The sequence below is a fragment of the Furipterus horrens genome, unplaced genomic scaffold (genome assembly GCF_987537825.1).
Source record: "Furipterus horrens unplaced genomic scaffold, mFurHor1.1.pri manual_scaffold_5, whole genome shotgun sequence".
NCBI classification, from domain to species: domain Eukaryota; kingdom Metazoa; phylum Chordata; class Mammalia; order Chiroptera; family Furipteridae; genus Furipterus; species Furipterus horrens.
Genome location: NW_028327175.1, coordinates 178,989,118 through 179,005,394, shown reverse-complemented (window position 1 = coordinate 179,005,394; position 16,277 = coordinate 178,989,118). Strand labels below are relative to the sequence as shown.

General features: G+C 47.1%; 1 protein-coding gene across 4 annotated transcripts in view; it reads left to right on the top strand.

Moving 5' to 3' along the window:
• Positions 1-1,003: 1,003 nt before the first annotated feature.
• Positions 1,004-16,277, top strand: part of OGDHL (oxoglutarate dehydrogenase L) — a 29,779-nt gene continuing 14,505 nt past the window's right edge. Inside the window, exons 1-8 of one of the 4 annotated variants that reach the window (XM_090278362.1) lie at positions 1,004-1,032; positions 3,343-3,412; positions 4,918-5,122; positions 7,120-7,290; positions 13,059-13,161; positions 13,598-13,713; positions 13,839-13,993; positions 14,832-14,978. In XM_090278362.1, the coding sequence (XP_090134488.1) occupies positions 4,919-5,122; positions 7,120-7,290; positions 13,059-13,161; positions 13,598-13,713; positions 13,839-13,993; positions 14,832-14,978 (896 nt within the window). In that variant the 5' untranslated portion in view covers positions 1,004-1,032; positions 3,343-3,412; position 4,918. Of the gene's footprint in view, positions 1,125-1,329; positions 1,348-3,342; positions 3,413-4,917; positions 5,123-7,119; positions 7,291-13,058; positions 13,162-13,597; positions 13,714-13,838; positions 13,994-14,831; positions 14,979-16,277 lie in introns of those variants that run through there. The other 3 variants (XM_090278361.1, XM_090278364.1, XM_090278365.1) reach the window with 3 other exon arrangements.

The window sequence follows — 16,277 nt, the reverse complement described above, 5'->3', positions numbered from 1 at the left end:
TGGCTTTCACTTTGGATGAAATCGGAAGTCATTTGAGGATTTTGAGTAGAAGAGTAATGTGGTTTGAATCAGTGTTTTACAAGGAAAGGTCTGCCTGCTGTGTTGAGATTAAAATTCAGGAGTGCAAGGGTGTAAGCAAAGAGGCCAGTTAGGGAGCTGCTACAATAATCCATGGAGGGTTGATGGTTTGAACCACAGACATATATGTTTCTATATTTTTCTACATGAGGAACTCCTGTGTATAAATGAGAACAAAAACCCAAGATAAATACAACAGAAAAACTCCAAGATTAAAAAGGATGTGAGATGCAAATAACATGACATTGCATCTGTTATTCTGGCAAACATTAGAAAGCTGGGCACTGTCAACACTGGCTGGGTTATAACTTAAAAATCCTCTTGCACCGTTTATGGAACTGTAGTCTCGGGCAGCAGTGTGACACTGATGAGTCAAGTTAAGTACTGTATACATGTACCCATGACCCAGCAATCTAGCTCCTGGTTATGTATTCCAGAGAAACTTCTGCACACATTCATGAGGGAAGTGTGAGAAGGTGTTTATTATAGCATTGTTTGTGGCAACAAGGAAGTGAAGGCAGCCTATGTTTCCATCACTGGGACAATGGATGGGTAAAATGTGTATTTGTGACAAGAACTATATGTGCATTATCTCATGTTTTCTTCAAGATAGCTGTTAATAGCATCTCGTTTACAGATGATAAAACGGAAACTATCCTCCCTTACACACAAACGTCTGCTTATTTTCTGGTACACGCTCCTTAGTGTTTGGAAAAGGACACTGGGTTTCTGGAACTCAGCAGTCAGCCGTTTGGGATTGCCAAACCCTGCAGTTTGCAGGATATCTCTTCCGGACCCCAGTGGGCTTGGGCTTGGGCTTGGGCTTGGGCTGTCAGCACCGCGGACAGGGCCAGCAGGGGGGTGGGTAGCGCCCATACAGACGTCACCGCGCCGGGGAGTCTCCAGCGCGCACCCGCATGCTGATCGCCTGTGCCGCAGCGTCACTTGACCCAGGTAATTGGCAAAGCGCGCCATGCAGGCCCTGCGCTCACCCTCTTGATCTGCAGTCTCCGGACCACTCTGCCGTGCGGAGCCCTGCCGGCCGGGTGAGCGCGGCAGCCCCTTCCCGCCGGGTCCTTGCGTGCCCCCCCACCCCCCCAGTCTTGGCGGCGGCTCCTCTGCTCCACCTTCCCGAATCCTGGGGAGCTGCTGCCTGCAGTCTGGAGCCAGGGCCCTGCGGGGTAGAGGGGAGGGGAGGGAATGAGCATGACGTTGGCTGCGCCCTTGGCTCCTCAAGGCCACCCTTAAGACTCGCAGCCCTCCGCGCAGGTGAGACCCTGCGAGTGCACTATTTTGGGTAAAGGAGTGACGCGCTAACGATGGGGTTTCAGGCATCAGCTGGGGGTCTTCAGCTTAAAGACTACAGACTGCCCAGACTGCCCAGACTGCCCATGCTGGCTTTTGTGTTATAGGGCAGGGCTTGCTGCTACTTTCCCCTTCAAGGGCCTGGAGCTACGGAGAGGTGGGGAGAGGCCCACGTTTTGTGCCTGGCGGGACCGGAGTTGGCTTCAAAGTTGGCAGAGCCCTTACAGAGGGCTTTAATCACTGTCTCCTCTCACAGTTGGGGAAATGGAGGCCCTGAGAGAGGCAAGACTGGCCTGATGTCACAGCCAGCCTGGGAAGTGATTCAACCACCACCAGGGAGATGTGGAAGGAGGGGCATGGGTTTACTCAGAATTCCCTGCAGGGTGCAATGGGCGTTAATGGGACCCCAAAGGCCCCACTCTGACATTCCTCCATGAACCGCCCTCCCGGCTCTTCCCCACACATGCCTCAGTGCATTGGAACGGGCCCCATCTGCTTTTGTACTTTGCCCATCTCTGGGCTTTAGCTCAGGCCCTTCACCTCTGCCATGTAAATAAGCACACCCTATCCAGCTTCCCACCTTGGAGTCTGCTTCCAGGGTTTTTTCTTCAGTTCAATAAACTAGAGATGGGGTTTATGCCTGAGAAAAGCTCACTCAAGTCTCAGGATGTGAGTCCAGGCTCAATGCCGCTCAGGTTCAAGGTCTTGCGGAAGGCCCATTCCTCTCTTGGGATCTGTTAACTGATATCTACAGTGGGCGGATTGCGGAACAGTCCTCACCAGAGCAGTGGGGACAGGGCTTTATGTGTGGAAGGATTAGTGACTGGGGATGTCTGCAGTAGTGATTGTTCCGAAGATAGGGGTGGGGATCATACTGACCTTTTCCTTAAAAAAGAGACTCCTTCCACCCCAAGAGCTGCCCAGAGCAACCTGCCTGGTAGTGTACTGGGAGTTGGACTGGTAGGGGATATGCAAGGTAGCTGACTGACTCTTCGCTGCTGCCTTTGCCTGTGTAGGAACTCTGGCTCCACATACTGAGGTTGGCTTTGTCTCCAACACTCCAGGGCTCCTGGGTCCTCAAGCCCTGCTGGGATAGGGCAGAGGTGACTGGCTGACTGCCCTCCTGCCAGACTGGGTGAAGGCCACAGTAGTGCCCAGTGGCTGGCCCAGACCGTTGGTTGTTTGTAAAACACAGTGTTCCTGCACCAAGCCAAGTTGGGTACAACCAGGCTTTGTCACTGTCCCCTTGAACTCTCCCACTCCCCTGTGGGGGTAGGGGTCAGGGATGGCAGAGAGAGCAGATCTGGCTTCAGCCTTTGGAAAATGCATTGTCCAAACAAAATCTGGGTTTGTATCTTGACTCCTCAGTGAGGGGGGCACAGGCTCTGGAACCACACAGAGCCCTATCACTCACCAGCTAAGCCTCTTCATGCTTCAGTTTCCCTGTTTATCAAGTGAGGCTAATCCTAGCACCCATCTCATGAGATTGTTGAGAGGGTTAAATGAGCAATGCCTGCCCCAGAATCAGTGCTCACTGTGTGCTCTTATTTTATTCCCATGATGGATGATCTTGCTCTCTGGTTTCAGATGATAGAGCTTCATGTGTTGTTTAGGTTCTTCTGATATCCCAGGCTAGTAGCTCCTAGGCCAGTGGCTCTCTGGGCCAGGGCAGCCCTGAGGCCTCAGGAGTGGTCAGAAGTAGAGCAGGGGTTAGGATGCCATGACTCAAGCCCCCACTCTGCACTTGGAGAGGTGCTGCTCCAGGAAGAGCCAGCCCCTAGTGGCCCTCACTGCAGGGCCTGGCCTCTGTGGTTAGTGGGGCTGAGCATGTGGTCAGAAACTTCTAGAGCTGAGCATTTGGGGAGAAAGTTTGGGGCACTTGGTGCTCAGTTTCCGGTTGACCCCATTCCTTCCTTTCTGCACCAGAATGTTTTTTTGCTGTTTTTCCCCTCTGTTTAGACTTGCTGCTGGTAGCCTGAGGAGCCCACTTTCCTTTGCTTGAAATCTTCTCCCCTTCTCATTGGCTCATGTAAGTTTGGAGGGAGAGATGAAGAATACAGGCTGGGAGGGCTGTACCATGCCTTGGGACATGACTCCTTGTAGAAGGACCCTGTGAGATGGTTCTGGTGACTTGGTTGAGCTGATGAAATAGGAGAGGGGCCCTGTTGGTTGAGCACACCAGACTGAAGGCCTCTTGGCTCAGGGCCAGGCCCAGGCAGGACCTGGGAACCAGTTATGCCCCAGAAAGCACATTTTCTGGACTGAGCTATACAAAGGGAAGCAGGCCCCTCCTATTTGCATTATTTCTGGTGGAGTAGCTCTGTTACTGGACCCTACTCACAGGCTGGGATTCTCTGGGCAGCAGAGCATTAGTAAGTATCCAAGGGGAACTGTTCTATGTCTAGGCAGTGTTGGGCTGGGACAGAGGAGGGGGCTCTGCTCACAGTTGTGGAGGTGGGGGAACAGAGGTCCTGTGTGGCATGACATGTCAGAGTTTGGGCTGCAAGAGCCTCATTGGGCTCTGTCTGCCCTCAGCTTGCCTTGATAGGGATTCCTGTGGGCTCATCAGGATTGGAGGAGACCCTTAGAACTCCTGTCCTCTGGAGGGTAGAACAACCCTTCTCACCATTACTCAGGAATTTTCCCTGGAAATGGGCAGGTGACCTACTGGGGGTGAGATGAGCTGCGGGTTCTTGTTCCTTCCAATCTGGGTGGACTTCCAGCCTGTCTATACCCCCTGAACTGTTAAATACTTTGAGAAGCATTGGTGCTGAGTGTAGGCTTTGGGAAGGGTACAGGAGTCAAAGAGTGGCTCCAGATGAGAGACTGGCATGGGGCCTGCCTTCTGGTCTACCTGTATTGGTTCCCCAGTGCTATTCCCTTCTCTGAACCTCAGTCCTCCCTGCTGTGAAGTAGGGCAATTCAGGTCAATGTCATTGGCCTTCTGGCCAGGAAGGGTGCTCTGGGTCAGAACTGTGGTTAAAAGAAATCACTGGTCACTTTTGGTCAAAATGACTGGAGACCCAGCTGTGCCATGGGCCTCTTGAAATAGTGCATCTCAGCCAGACCCCTTTCCTGTTTTTTTCCTGACCAGGCATGGCACACTCAGCCCCTGGGTACATCTCCTGCTCAAATTCCAGGCTGGCCAGCTGAGTGGCCTACTCCTTACTGGGGATTCTGCATGCATGTGCCCTGTGACCCTCCAATGGTCTCTAGAGCCTAGGTTGGGTGCTGCCTGATGCTGGGCTTGATTATATTTGTTTTTGCCCCAGGCTTTGGGGAACAGCAGGGTGGGAGCACAGGCTGGGGTGGGTGGGGCACAGCAGGACAGGGGCCCAGGGAGGCTGAAAGCTATTGGTGGAGTTTATTGTGCTTGGATCTCCCACTAGGCAGTGAATCCAGGAAGACTGGCAGATTGTCTCCTTTTCTTCTGCCACCTGCCTGGTAGGACTGACAAATGCCAGATGAGTGAAGGAATGGCTGCCAGAGCCTCCCTTTGTCTTTGTCCTGGTTTATGCCTCTCCCTGTGTCCAGAATGAGTCAGCTGAGGTTGCTGCCATCCCGGCTAGGAGCACAGGCCTTCAGGTTTCTGGTACCACATGACATCCAGATGTTCAGCTGGTGCAGCAGGTCGTCTGGGCCACGGGCCAGCTATCCGAGCCGCAGAGGTGGAGGCAGCTCCAGTTACATGGAGGAGATGTACTTCGCCTGGTTGGAAAACCCTCAGAGTGTCCACAAGGTTGGCACCCCAACCCGGCTTGCTCTGTGGGAGGGAAGCTTTTGGGGCCATAGAGGGGAGTGGGGAGAAGCAGCTTGTCAATTGTGTGATCTTGGGCACATTTCTTTGTCTTTCAATCCTTTATCATCCCTGTATGTGAAAGGATCTTGTCCTCATATTAGATGAGAAAAGTGTTGCTTTCCCGTTGCTGAACCATATAGTGGGTGGTGGGCTGGTCTGAGAAGCCCTGGCAATGCCCTGCTTATCCACACCTGGTCTGAGGCCTGCCTCTACCCCTTTGTCATGCTGTGCTGTCTCCAGATGGCACCTTGTTATGTAGTTAGGTGCATAAGTGTTTAAGTATGTTTTGAGCTGACAAAATAAATCCCTGCTGATGGTAAAACAACAACAACAAAACATGAAAAGAGGAAAGTAAAAAGTGAAGTTTCTCTTCCTCCTCTTTACTCACACTCACATGATCTAAAAACAAGAAGTATAAGGTTAGACAGTAAAAAGGCTCCCTCCCAGTCCATCTATCTGCTCAACTCCTACCCATCTGTCTCAATTTATTCTTAGATTCTTCTGTGTCCTTTCAGAGAATTTCTTCAGGTAAACTTATTGCAAACATAATTCTAGATTTCTTCTATGTAAAGTAACATATAACATATACTGTTTTGCTCCAGGCTTTTTACACTTAGCATACATTTCCAAGCTCTTTCCAGGTCAGTACATCAAGAGGCTCATTGTTCTTTTATCCAACTGTGTAATAGTTCATTGTATGGATGTGCCACATGTGGATGTGGAAATGGATGACATCCAGCTCAATTCCATCCTCTGGTTGTCATGATCAGTGCCACAGTGCATAATCTTGTATATTCCTCATCTTGCATGCATGCAGCTATCTGTAGAAGAAATATCCCAAGATGTAATTGTTGGGTCAAAGATATCTATATATGTAATATTGATGGGTTTTACCAAATTGCTTTCCACAGGGATTGTACTACCTTGTTCTCCCACCAGTACGGGGTGAGAGGAAAGGCTTTTTGTATGTTCTGCTAGAATAGTGATTTTCAACCAGAATGTCACAAGAATTTTTAAAACATGCAATACCTGACTATTTAGTCAGGGGCACTGACCTCTTTTCCTTTAAATTCCCAAATAAAAAATGACAGCAGCCAATACAACAATAGCCATCTGGTGTGAATGAATCATAATTATACCTATTTTTTGGGTAAGATCAGCAAAAAATATATATTTTGTTGATGTGCATAGACGTTTAATAATTAGTTTATGTGTGCCAAGAGGTGAAAAAGATAGAGAAGTGCTGTGCCAGAACATGGAGGTGCTTGTCCACATGCACATCTGCTTTTTGCTTCTACACAAATAGTAGCGAACCATACAGCCTCTTCTGCTGTATTTACTTTACAACACATTGTGGTGATAATCCACATCCACATTAATAAATGCGCCTTATTTTTTGTAAAGACAGCATAATCTTCCAGAATCTAAATGTGTCATCATTTATTTAATCATTTCCCTGTTGATCACCACTTAGATTGCTTTCGTATTGTCATTTTTATAAATAGTTCTGCAGAGAAGGATCAACCATGTACATACACCTAGGCACACCTGTGCAAGTACATCTGTAGAATAAATTACGAGCAGTGGGATGCTAGTTCAAAAGATAGATGCATTGAATGTGTTGAGTGCCTGCCTGCCCAGTTGCCCTCTACAAAGGCCTCCTCCAACCCAATATGTGTGAGAGCATGTTTCCCCTAGGGGTAGGAGCCCCTTTCACACTTGAAGCCCCTGGGTCACAACTTATAGCCTCCCACCACCACCACCACCCAGGTGGGGGGCATGGATTGGTTTTGATGGGTCTTGGCATGGTCCTAGGAAGGCTCTGAGAGTGATAGTGGTGAAAGAACACCTGACATTCCCCAGAGCCCAAACCAGTGCCACCCCCAACTCCTTCTGGGCTTAGATATGGCTGTTTTCTTGCTTCTACCACTGTCCAGTCCTGGGACAGCTTCTTCCGGAAAGCCAGTGAGGAAACCTCTTGTGGCCTGCCTCAGCCACAGCCCTGCTCTGTTGTCCCCGAGAGCGGGCCTGCTGTCTCAAACCGGACCAAGACCAGCAAGTTGGTGGAAGACCACCTGGCTGTGCAGTCCCTGATCCGGGCCTACCAGGTAAGTGGCTGGGAGGACACAGGCTGAGAGCTGTGGCTGGGTGCCACAGGAAAGAAATTTGCTCAGCTCCAGTGTCATCTCTTCAGAGAACCCTTCTCTAAGCCCTCTGTCAGGTGCTCTCCTCCTACTACTCTTTGTCACACTACTGTGTCACTTAACATCCCCTAGCCTTTTGTTTGTGTACTGATTTGTTTGTGGCCTTTCTCATGGAATAGTATCTGTCTCAAAAACCACTATGCTCCAAGTATCTAGACAAGGACTTAGAAGAAAACCAATTTCAGTAAATGTTGAAAGTTGAGTAGATTAGCCTTTGTTAATGTCTGTTTTCTTCTTTTGACTGAGCTAGAGGACAGGGAGTGATATGAAATTGGTGCTAATATTCATGGAATGAATGAATAATTCAGGAAATGGCTCTCACATAGTCTACTCTGTTCTGGAGACTTGGAATCTCACCAGTGGGTCCCCAGGTTGGGTACCTGCTCTGCCGAAGAGTCATGATATTGCTCCATAGTCTTGGTCTTGACTGAACAGGACTAATTGGAGGGCTTCCCTGGGTGTTCACACCAAAACAAGTGATATTGTTTGGGATTTCTCTGGGAGTCAGTGGCAGAAAGTATTTGATAAGAAAGTTGTCTTACAGATAGGCAGAAGGAAGTGCAAAGGCATCCTGAGGTCCTTGGCAGATACTCCATGGGAAGGTGTATCAAGCTGCTCCAGGAGCTGGGGTGTGGGGAGGCCTTAGCAAATGGGAATAGTGCCTTGCCTCTGAATGGAGCCCTCTGTGTGGCATGGCAGCTGCACTCCCTGTACACTGAAGGGGGAAAGTAAGTAGGACCGGGTTTCCCTCACTGGCCTGAGGACTCATGGATTGCGGGCCTTCTGGGAGCAAACAGTAGTATTTGTAATTATGTTTTTCTTGGCTGGATGAAAGAAGCAGAAAATTATCTTTACCATTGATTTGGAAAACAAAAAGCAAGGAACATAAAACTATATTATATACAAAGCAATATTCAGAGTGCTTCTAAGGGTCTTACCTTCTAAGCGTTGTTTCCAGCTCTTCAGCTGCCGTTTGATCCTTAGCCAAGGCTGAGCCCTAGAGAGGCCTTCCAGCAGGTATAGTCTCTGGATTCAGGCAAGTTACCTTGTGTCTGTTCAAGGTTGTGCCTGATGGTGAACACCACACCCTTACCCCCAAGCAAGTAGGAGGCAGAATTCTGATTTGACTTATCTGCACACAGTACTGAAAAAAATATATTATGGACATTTTCAAACATAAAAGGTAGAAGAATTGTGCAGAGAACCCCCCACAATGCAGGGCCAGTCTTTTAAAATTTTATTTATCTATTTTTAGAGAAAGAAGAGAGGAGAGAGCAACAGAGGGAAAAACAGATTTGTTGTTCCACTTATTTATGCATTCATTGGTTGCTTCTTGTATATGTCCTGACCAGGGATCAAATCCACGACCTTGGCATATCAAGAACAACGCTCTAATCAACTGAGCTACCTGGCCAGGGCCACAGAACCAGTCTTGATTCATCTATTACCCACCTCCTGTTCTACCCACTAGTCATTGATTACAGTGGGGAACACAATTTTCATTGAGTTAGATCTGACACTTGTTTTTGACTAACTTTTGGCATCTAAATTCAAAAATGACCCCAGTTTTTCTCTATCACATCAACTTTTTAAGGTACAGAATACCCTCCCTTAGTCCCAAAAATCATACAAAATGTACATACAAAGGAAAATAAAGAAAAAATTACCTGAATATACTGTTTATTTAGAGTTATTTAATTCATATAAAGGCTATATATTGTTACTGTAAGTCAAATTGTGTACGAGTAGTAAAGTTCTGCTACCAAACATACATATTAAGGTATTTTATCTTTTCAAACAACAGGCTAGGAAATACCAAAATGAGATACTTGAAACAGTCTCCTTCAGTTGGCAAAGCTTTAACAAATTGCTTCATGAGACCCAGTTTTATGTGCAGAGGTGGGAATATAATGTTCTTTTCTGTCAACAAGTGTCTCATGTAGAACATTTGAATCACCAGGTTTGAGGTCAGATCTTGGAGATCATTTCAACTCCTACCCATTGCTTCTCACGAGCTCTGCTGTCCCACATACACAGAAAACAGGGATACTTGGGGTATCTGCGTTGCTGACCAAGAAGGAAGCAGACCATTTTAATGTCAACACAGATGATCCAATTGTGCTTGTGATATTGCAACAGATCAATGACTCTCTTTATGTCTTCATATTCTTCACAAAAATAAACTGAATGGCAAATTGGGACTGCACTGAATAAATTGCCGTTGTGGACGAGGACACACTTCAAGCTCCGTTTTGAACTATCAATGAACAGTTGCCGTTCACTTGCGTTCTAGATTGGAATTCCCAATTCTTTCATTAAACCATGTATGTTATGGCAATACACAAAGCCACCATCACTTCAAAAGTACTGCAGAAATGCACTTTCTCTTGATCAAAAGGAGGATACCTTCGCTCCTTTTTCAAGCAAGTTTTTCTCATGCAGTCTTGATGCTAGGAGTTCTGAAGCCTTTTTGGATAGTCCCAAATCTCATGCCAAATCATTCAACTCATGCTGATCAAATTCGTTATGAACTGAGTCATGTTCAATTTCAAAATCTTCATCGTTGCTGTCACTTAGTTCTTCACCATAGTCCTGTTTTTTCAAAGAGGGTAGTTCAGTGAAAACTGGCACTGGAATTTCAGCTGAATGAGGCACTGGGCATATAGCTGATGGTAGACTAGGATACTCTATTTTACATTTATTTTTCTTGTTATATCCTGATATTTTCACTATACAAAAGTAATAGTCACTTGAATGATCTCTGGGCTCTCGCCAAACCACAGGTATACCAAATGGCAATTTATCATGTGTTCCCTTCATCCACATTTCACAAACTCTCGACATACTGCTTGCACCCCTTGTGAGAGGCCCAATACTTATCTTGATCACCAAGTTTTACTTTAAAATATGCAAAATAGGCTTGCCTGACAAATGTGCTGATGTTTGTCCTTTGGGAATGGTGACACTGCTACAGATATAACAAAATGAGTCAGGGTTGTTTAGGCACTTACAACAAGAAATAGCAGAGGCAGACATGACCTGAAGGAAAGGAAATAAGTACATATGTAAATAAAAAAATAAACTCTGCTAATTCCTTTTATACATACAAGAACTCAGACTACACTTTGGAATACAATTTACTATATAGAGTGGCACACAACCTCTTACCACACTGTCTCATGTGTAACTGAATAGCCTAGACAAGTATGAACCTGTTGCTGGTCTCCAAGGTCGTCCCCACCCCTCCCCGCTTGAGGGAGGTTTACTCTCAGGCAATAGGAGAGCACTAGTGCTTCCCTCCATTCAGGCTGGATTCAGCCTAGAGTGGTCACATTAAGATAAGTTTTACAGAAAAATCTTGACGTGATAGAAGAAAACTAACTGCAGTTTTGAAATCAGCATGTCTATTTAAGTCTAAAACAGCTGAAAAATCGAACTCAACAGGAATTATATTAAAAATTGTTCCCCTGTGTTATTTTGAAGCAAATCCCAGACATCATATTTCATTAATTGAACATTTCAGCATATATTTCTAGAAATAAAGGCTCTTAAAAAATATACCATGATAGCATTATCACACCTAAAACTAATAATCATAATTTTTTAAAGGTAATTTTACTTTTTAAAAAAAGTTTATTTGTTTATTTTTAGAGAGAGGGGAAGGAGGGAGAAAAAGAGGGAGAGAAACATCAATGTGTGATTGCCTCTCGCATGCCCCCAACTGGGGACCTGGCCTACAACCCAGGCATGTACCCTGACTAGGAATCAAACCTGTGAACCTTTGGTTTGCAGGCCAGTGCTCAATCCACTGAGCCACACCAGCCATGGCTATTAACAATAATTCTTAATGTCATCTAATATTTAGTTGGTATTGATGTTTGCCTGTTTGTGTTCTCTGCCTTTTCTTCTTTTTTCTTTCCTTTTCTTTTTCTTTCTTTTTTCTTCCTTCCTTTCTATTCCTTCCTTCCTTCCTTCCCTCCCTCCCTTTCTTTCTCTCTTCTCTCTCTCCCTCCACCTTCCTTCCTTCCTTCCTTCCTTCCTTCCTTCCTTCCCTCCTTCCCTCCATCTTTTCTTTCTTTCTTTCTTTCTTTCTTTCTTTCTTTCTTTCTTTCTTTCTTTCTTTCTTTCTTTCTTTCTTTCTTTCTTTCTTTCTTCTTTCTTTCTTTCTTCTTTCTTTTCTTTCTCTCACCAGGTTATTTGTCCTGTAGAATTTTCCTGAGTCTGGATTTTGCTCATTGCATCCCCATGGTGTCACTTCATCTGTCCCTTTGTCCCATGTAAATTGGTAGTTAGATCTAGAAACTTTATCCAATATAGATTTGATTTTTTTGTTTCAAAATCAGCTTCCTGGTGGTGATGGTACTTCATCAGTTAGCAGCTATGGACGATTATTTCCTGAATACATTAATTCGTTAAGGGTAGTAAAAATAATGATATTCTAATTCAATCTTTCTTTGTTTATTACCTGAACTTCTATCAAGATAAACTGCCCTTTGTCAACTCCATTTATTCCTGAGGTACAATTTGTACAGGAAAGGCAGAAGCAATGCTTGGTTTTTCTTTTTATTGATAAATTTTCAAAATTACAGGGTAGTTTCCTAGCATCCTTCAAAGACGGCCAATGAAGGTTTTTCATACTTTTTTAGTATGATAGGAATATATGAACTTAACATATTTGATGATTTTCACTCTGTTACAGATGTTATCATTGCTCCAAATGTTTCCTACTGTCTTCTCTGGCTGTGTTTGAGCATCCCTTTGCTCTCTGTTATGATCAGGGGCTCTGAGCTCATCTTGTGCATCTCTGCTCATCCCTGGGACCTACCTCCCCAGGGAGCATGGGAGTGCTCTCCACTATGGCTTTGGCTATGACTTCTGGGCATTGTCAATGGTTACAGCCAGGAAGTATGTGTTTGTTTGTTTGTTTTTTTAAAGATAACATACTTTATGGATTTATAATGATGCTTCTATGTAAGTGTGGGACTTAGGGTTTATCTTGATCTCATCAATCTTATATCACCATTTCTTTTTAAAGATGTCAAATATAGAGGTTTTCAACATAGCAATACAGTGGCTTATTTGAGTTTCTTACAACCCACACACAACAGTCTTAGAATACAATTCCAATACCACACTACTTATTGGTAATAGAAATGAATTTATGAATCTTTTTCTTACAGTTCTGTTTGTCTTTAGGGTATATTCTATTAGTCAATTGGAATAGTTCTTCTCTATGAGTTATGCCACCAAATGGATGCATGAATTCATTTGTTTTGTTTTACTTTCAATTTTAAATCTTAATTTTGTTTAATAGTGGTATAAAATGTTCACAAGTTTCCAAAATCAAATATTTTCAAAGCAAGATATCCTTTAAAGTCTAGCTTCTAGCCTTGCCCCTCTACCCTATTTCATCCTTTCTTCATAGATAATAATTTTTCATATTTTATAGTTTTCTTATTTTGTAATTTATTCTTCTGATATATGTATTTCTTTGTATATAAGGCCATGGTGGGGCCTTATAGGCACCTTGTGCAGTGGCTGGGTGCTGGAGACATGTGGAAACTTGAAATTCTGAAGTGGGAAGTGAGTGGCCAGGGCCCAGAACTTTGTTCTTGGTGAGGGTCTGTCCAGCTGCATCCTATCCCTACCCAAACCTTTCCCCCTTCTCCCAGATCCGGGGCCACCATGTGGCCCAACTGGACCCCCTGGGCATTCTGGATGCAGACCTGGACTCCTTTGTGCCCTCAGACTTAATCACAACCATCGATAAATTGGGTGAGAGTTGGTACCCTTTCCTCTTGCCCTGGTGACACTAGAACCAGCTGGTGCCTGTTCCCAGTGAGGGACTCTGGGACCACAGTGACTCTGGGTATTGGGGCCCAGCAAGCAGACCAGGAAGCTTTTTTCTGACCCTTGCCCCTCTTCCTGCACAGTGTCCCTCTGAGGGGTGTGGTGTGTCCGTCTTCTCTAGCTGGTGCACCACGCTCAGCAAGCTTGAGACTTGTACAGGTTCACCCTTGTGGCAGCAAGCTGGGCTCTGACTCTCACTTCCTGTTCCCTGCAGACAGAGGTTCCCTGAGTTTAGGCTGGGCCTGCTGGGAGGGTGCCAGGGTAATGGGGGCAGGTCTGGAGATACTGCTGGGCACTGCCTGGGCCTGATCCCTCTTTCCTCCTCTCTGCCTCCTGGGCTTTGCCATGTGTGCCTCCTCAGCCTTCTATGACCTGCAGGAGGCTGACCTAGATAAGGAGTTCCAGTTGCCCACGACCACCTTCATTGGAGGCTCTGAACACACCCTCACTCTGCGGGAGATCATTCAGCGCCTGGAGGTAAGCACAGGCAGGTGCTCTCTGGAGACTGCTAGAGGGAGGGAGGGCACTGCCTTTTCTGTTCCAAATGCCTGGCCATTTCTTCCTCTTCCTGGCTCTTGTGGAGAACCCTCCTTTTCCACCAGAGCACATACTGCCAGCACATTGGCCTGGAGTTCATGTTCATCAATGATGTGGAACAGTGCCAGTGGATTCGGCAGAAGTTTGAGACCCCCGGAGTGATGCAGTTCTCCAGTGAGGAGAAACGAACCCTGCTGGCCCGACTGGTGCGCTCCATGAGGTCAGGCCCTCAGCACTACCCCAGATAGCCCAAGTGGCTGGAGGGCCTGCTCCTGGCTGTACAAGAGGTCCCAGGCCCTGGCTAAGAAATTAGGAGGAGGCCTGGCAAGGGAAGACAGGACTAGATGTGCCTCAGCCCCTGACTTGGGAGAGGCCCTTAGGAGGAACATTGGGGCCAGGTGCTCAGGCTGAGTTGGGCATGTGCGCAGGGATGGGGTTCCAGGAGAATGTGGCAGCAAAGGCTCACCAAGAAGGGCCCAAGTGGCAGAAAGTGTCTATGGGAATGTTTGGGCAGGAAGGTGTTTCTGTGTGGAGTGAGTACAACAGGGTGTCCCTGGTAGGGCATCACCTGGCTCTGTCTACTGACTCCTCTGAAGCTGGGTCTTCCCAGAGCAGGGGCCTGGAGGAACACTTGGCTCAGCCACTAGATACAGAGTGGATCCCTGAGCAGTGAGGCTGGGCTGGAATTTGAGTTGAGCCATGAAGAAGTCTTTGGGGTGTGGTGAGAGAGTCAAGTGCAGTGCATGTGTGCGCAGGAGGGCAGTGGGCTGGAAGCAGGGGAGACAGCTCATTGAAGCAGTTTGATTGGAAGGGAGAGAAAAGATGATAGCTGGGAATGGGTATAGGCAGAGGTTTTTGGTTAAGCTGGAAAGACCCCTAGCTTTCCTCAGACCTGTCTCCTTGCTCGTGGGGACATTGTGGTGTCTGTGGCAAGTTCTGGACTATGTGGAGGGAGGTGATTTTGCAACTTCCTTTGTTCTAGGCACTCTGCTCCAAGCCATCATGAATAGCCTCATGAGCCTCAGCCTCTCCATTTTTTCCCTCCTTTCCCCAAGCAGGTTTGAAGACTTCCTGGCCCGGAAGTGGTCCTCAGAGAAGCGGTTTGGCCTGGAGGGCTGTGAGGTCATGATTCCTGCTCTAAAGACCATCATTGACAAATCCAGTGAGATGGGGATTAAGAATGTCATCCTGGGGATGCCACACAGGTGGGCCCCTTCCCTCCCTTCCACAGCCTTGTTCATTATCCAGGCCCAGTAGACTGAGGTGGAAGGGAGAAGATGAAAAAGCAGAGGTGCTAGTGGGGCATGTGGTAGAGTGACCTAGAAAGTTCTCAGAGTCCCTGGGCTTTGGCCAGTTCATCACTGAAAGAGCCAAGCACTTGGCTAAAACCACAAAACCAGGGACTAATCAGCCTCTCTCAGACTCAGTTTCTCCCTCACCCTGTTGTCATTGTCCCTCGGAAGGTCAAAATTTTAGAAAAGGTTGTATTGTGCTTCTTGAGGTTCCTGTGACAAGGAGATGTGGAGGGGCCTGTCCTAGGGAAGTGCAGGCAGAGCCTGGGCAGGTGGACACTGGTTGGCATCCTCTGGAGGAGTTTCTCTGGGGATCTTTTCCCCTTGCTGTAAGCTGACTACACATTTCCCTGTGACCTTGATAAAGACTTGGAAGACTGGTTTGGCAATTGAGCAGTTACTTCTGAGCTGGTTCCTGTGGCCTAATGAGGAAAACAGCCCAGGGACAAGTAAAGGTGGCCAGGGTTCATGCTGAATGAGCTGTAAGAGGACATGCTGAACTGTCTGGGGACAAAGCCCCTGTGTTTCCTGTGACCGTTTCTAGATGCTCATGGTTGGGCCAGCCTCAGACTGCATCAGCATGAGGGGTGTTTGGGTGTCCAGATGCAGGGCAAGAGGGTCTCCATCCTGCGGGTTATCCTGCCAGGATCTGGGAGTTTGCCCATCACAAGCTTCATGCTCTCAGGGACCTGGAAATACCCAGTGTCTGGTCAGAGGGTCAGGCAGAGCTGGCCCCATGGTCTGGGGTGTCATGGGCCACCGTGGCTCCAGTGAACCTGTAGAAGAGGATGGCATTGGGTGGTCAGGGTCAGCTCTGGGACTGTACTGTGGTGCTGGTCAGGCTCCTGACCTCAGGAGGGCTCTGGGAGCTGAGGGGTGTTCTGGTTCTGGCTTCCATAGTCACAAAGGGGCCTTTGAAGCTGAAGGGCTTTGCTTATGGCCCCATGGCTCCCATGACCCCACAGAACAGGAGAGAAGCCCCTTCTGTCCAAGGGCCATGTGGGGCTGGAGGTTGGACCGAGGTATGTGTGTACCTGGGGCTGGCATCTGTTGGGGAGCTTTGGGAAATGAGTTCTGAGCCATGTGCTCTGCCCTCATTGGCTGGTGTCCACCCTGAATTAACTGCTCCCTAAAGGGAAGTTCAGGCTGGACTGGAGAATCCCTGATCCCTGGCTCCTCTCCTGTCCCCACACCCCTCAGACCTTGGCTTCT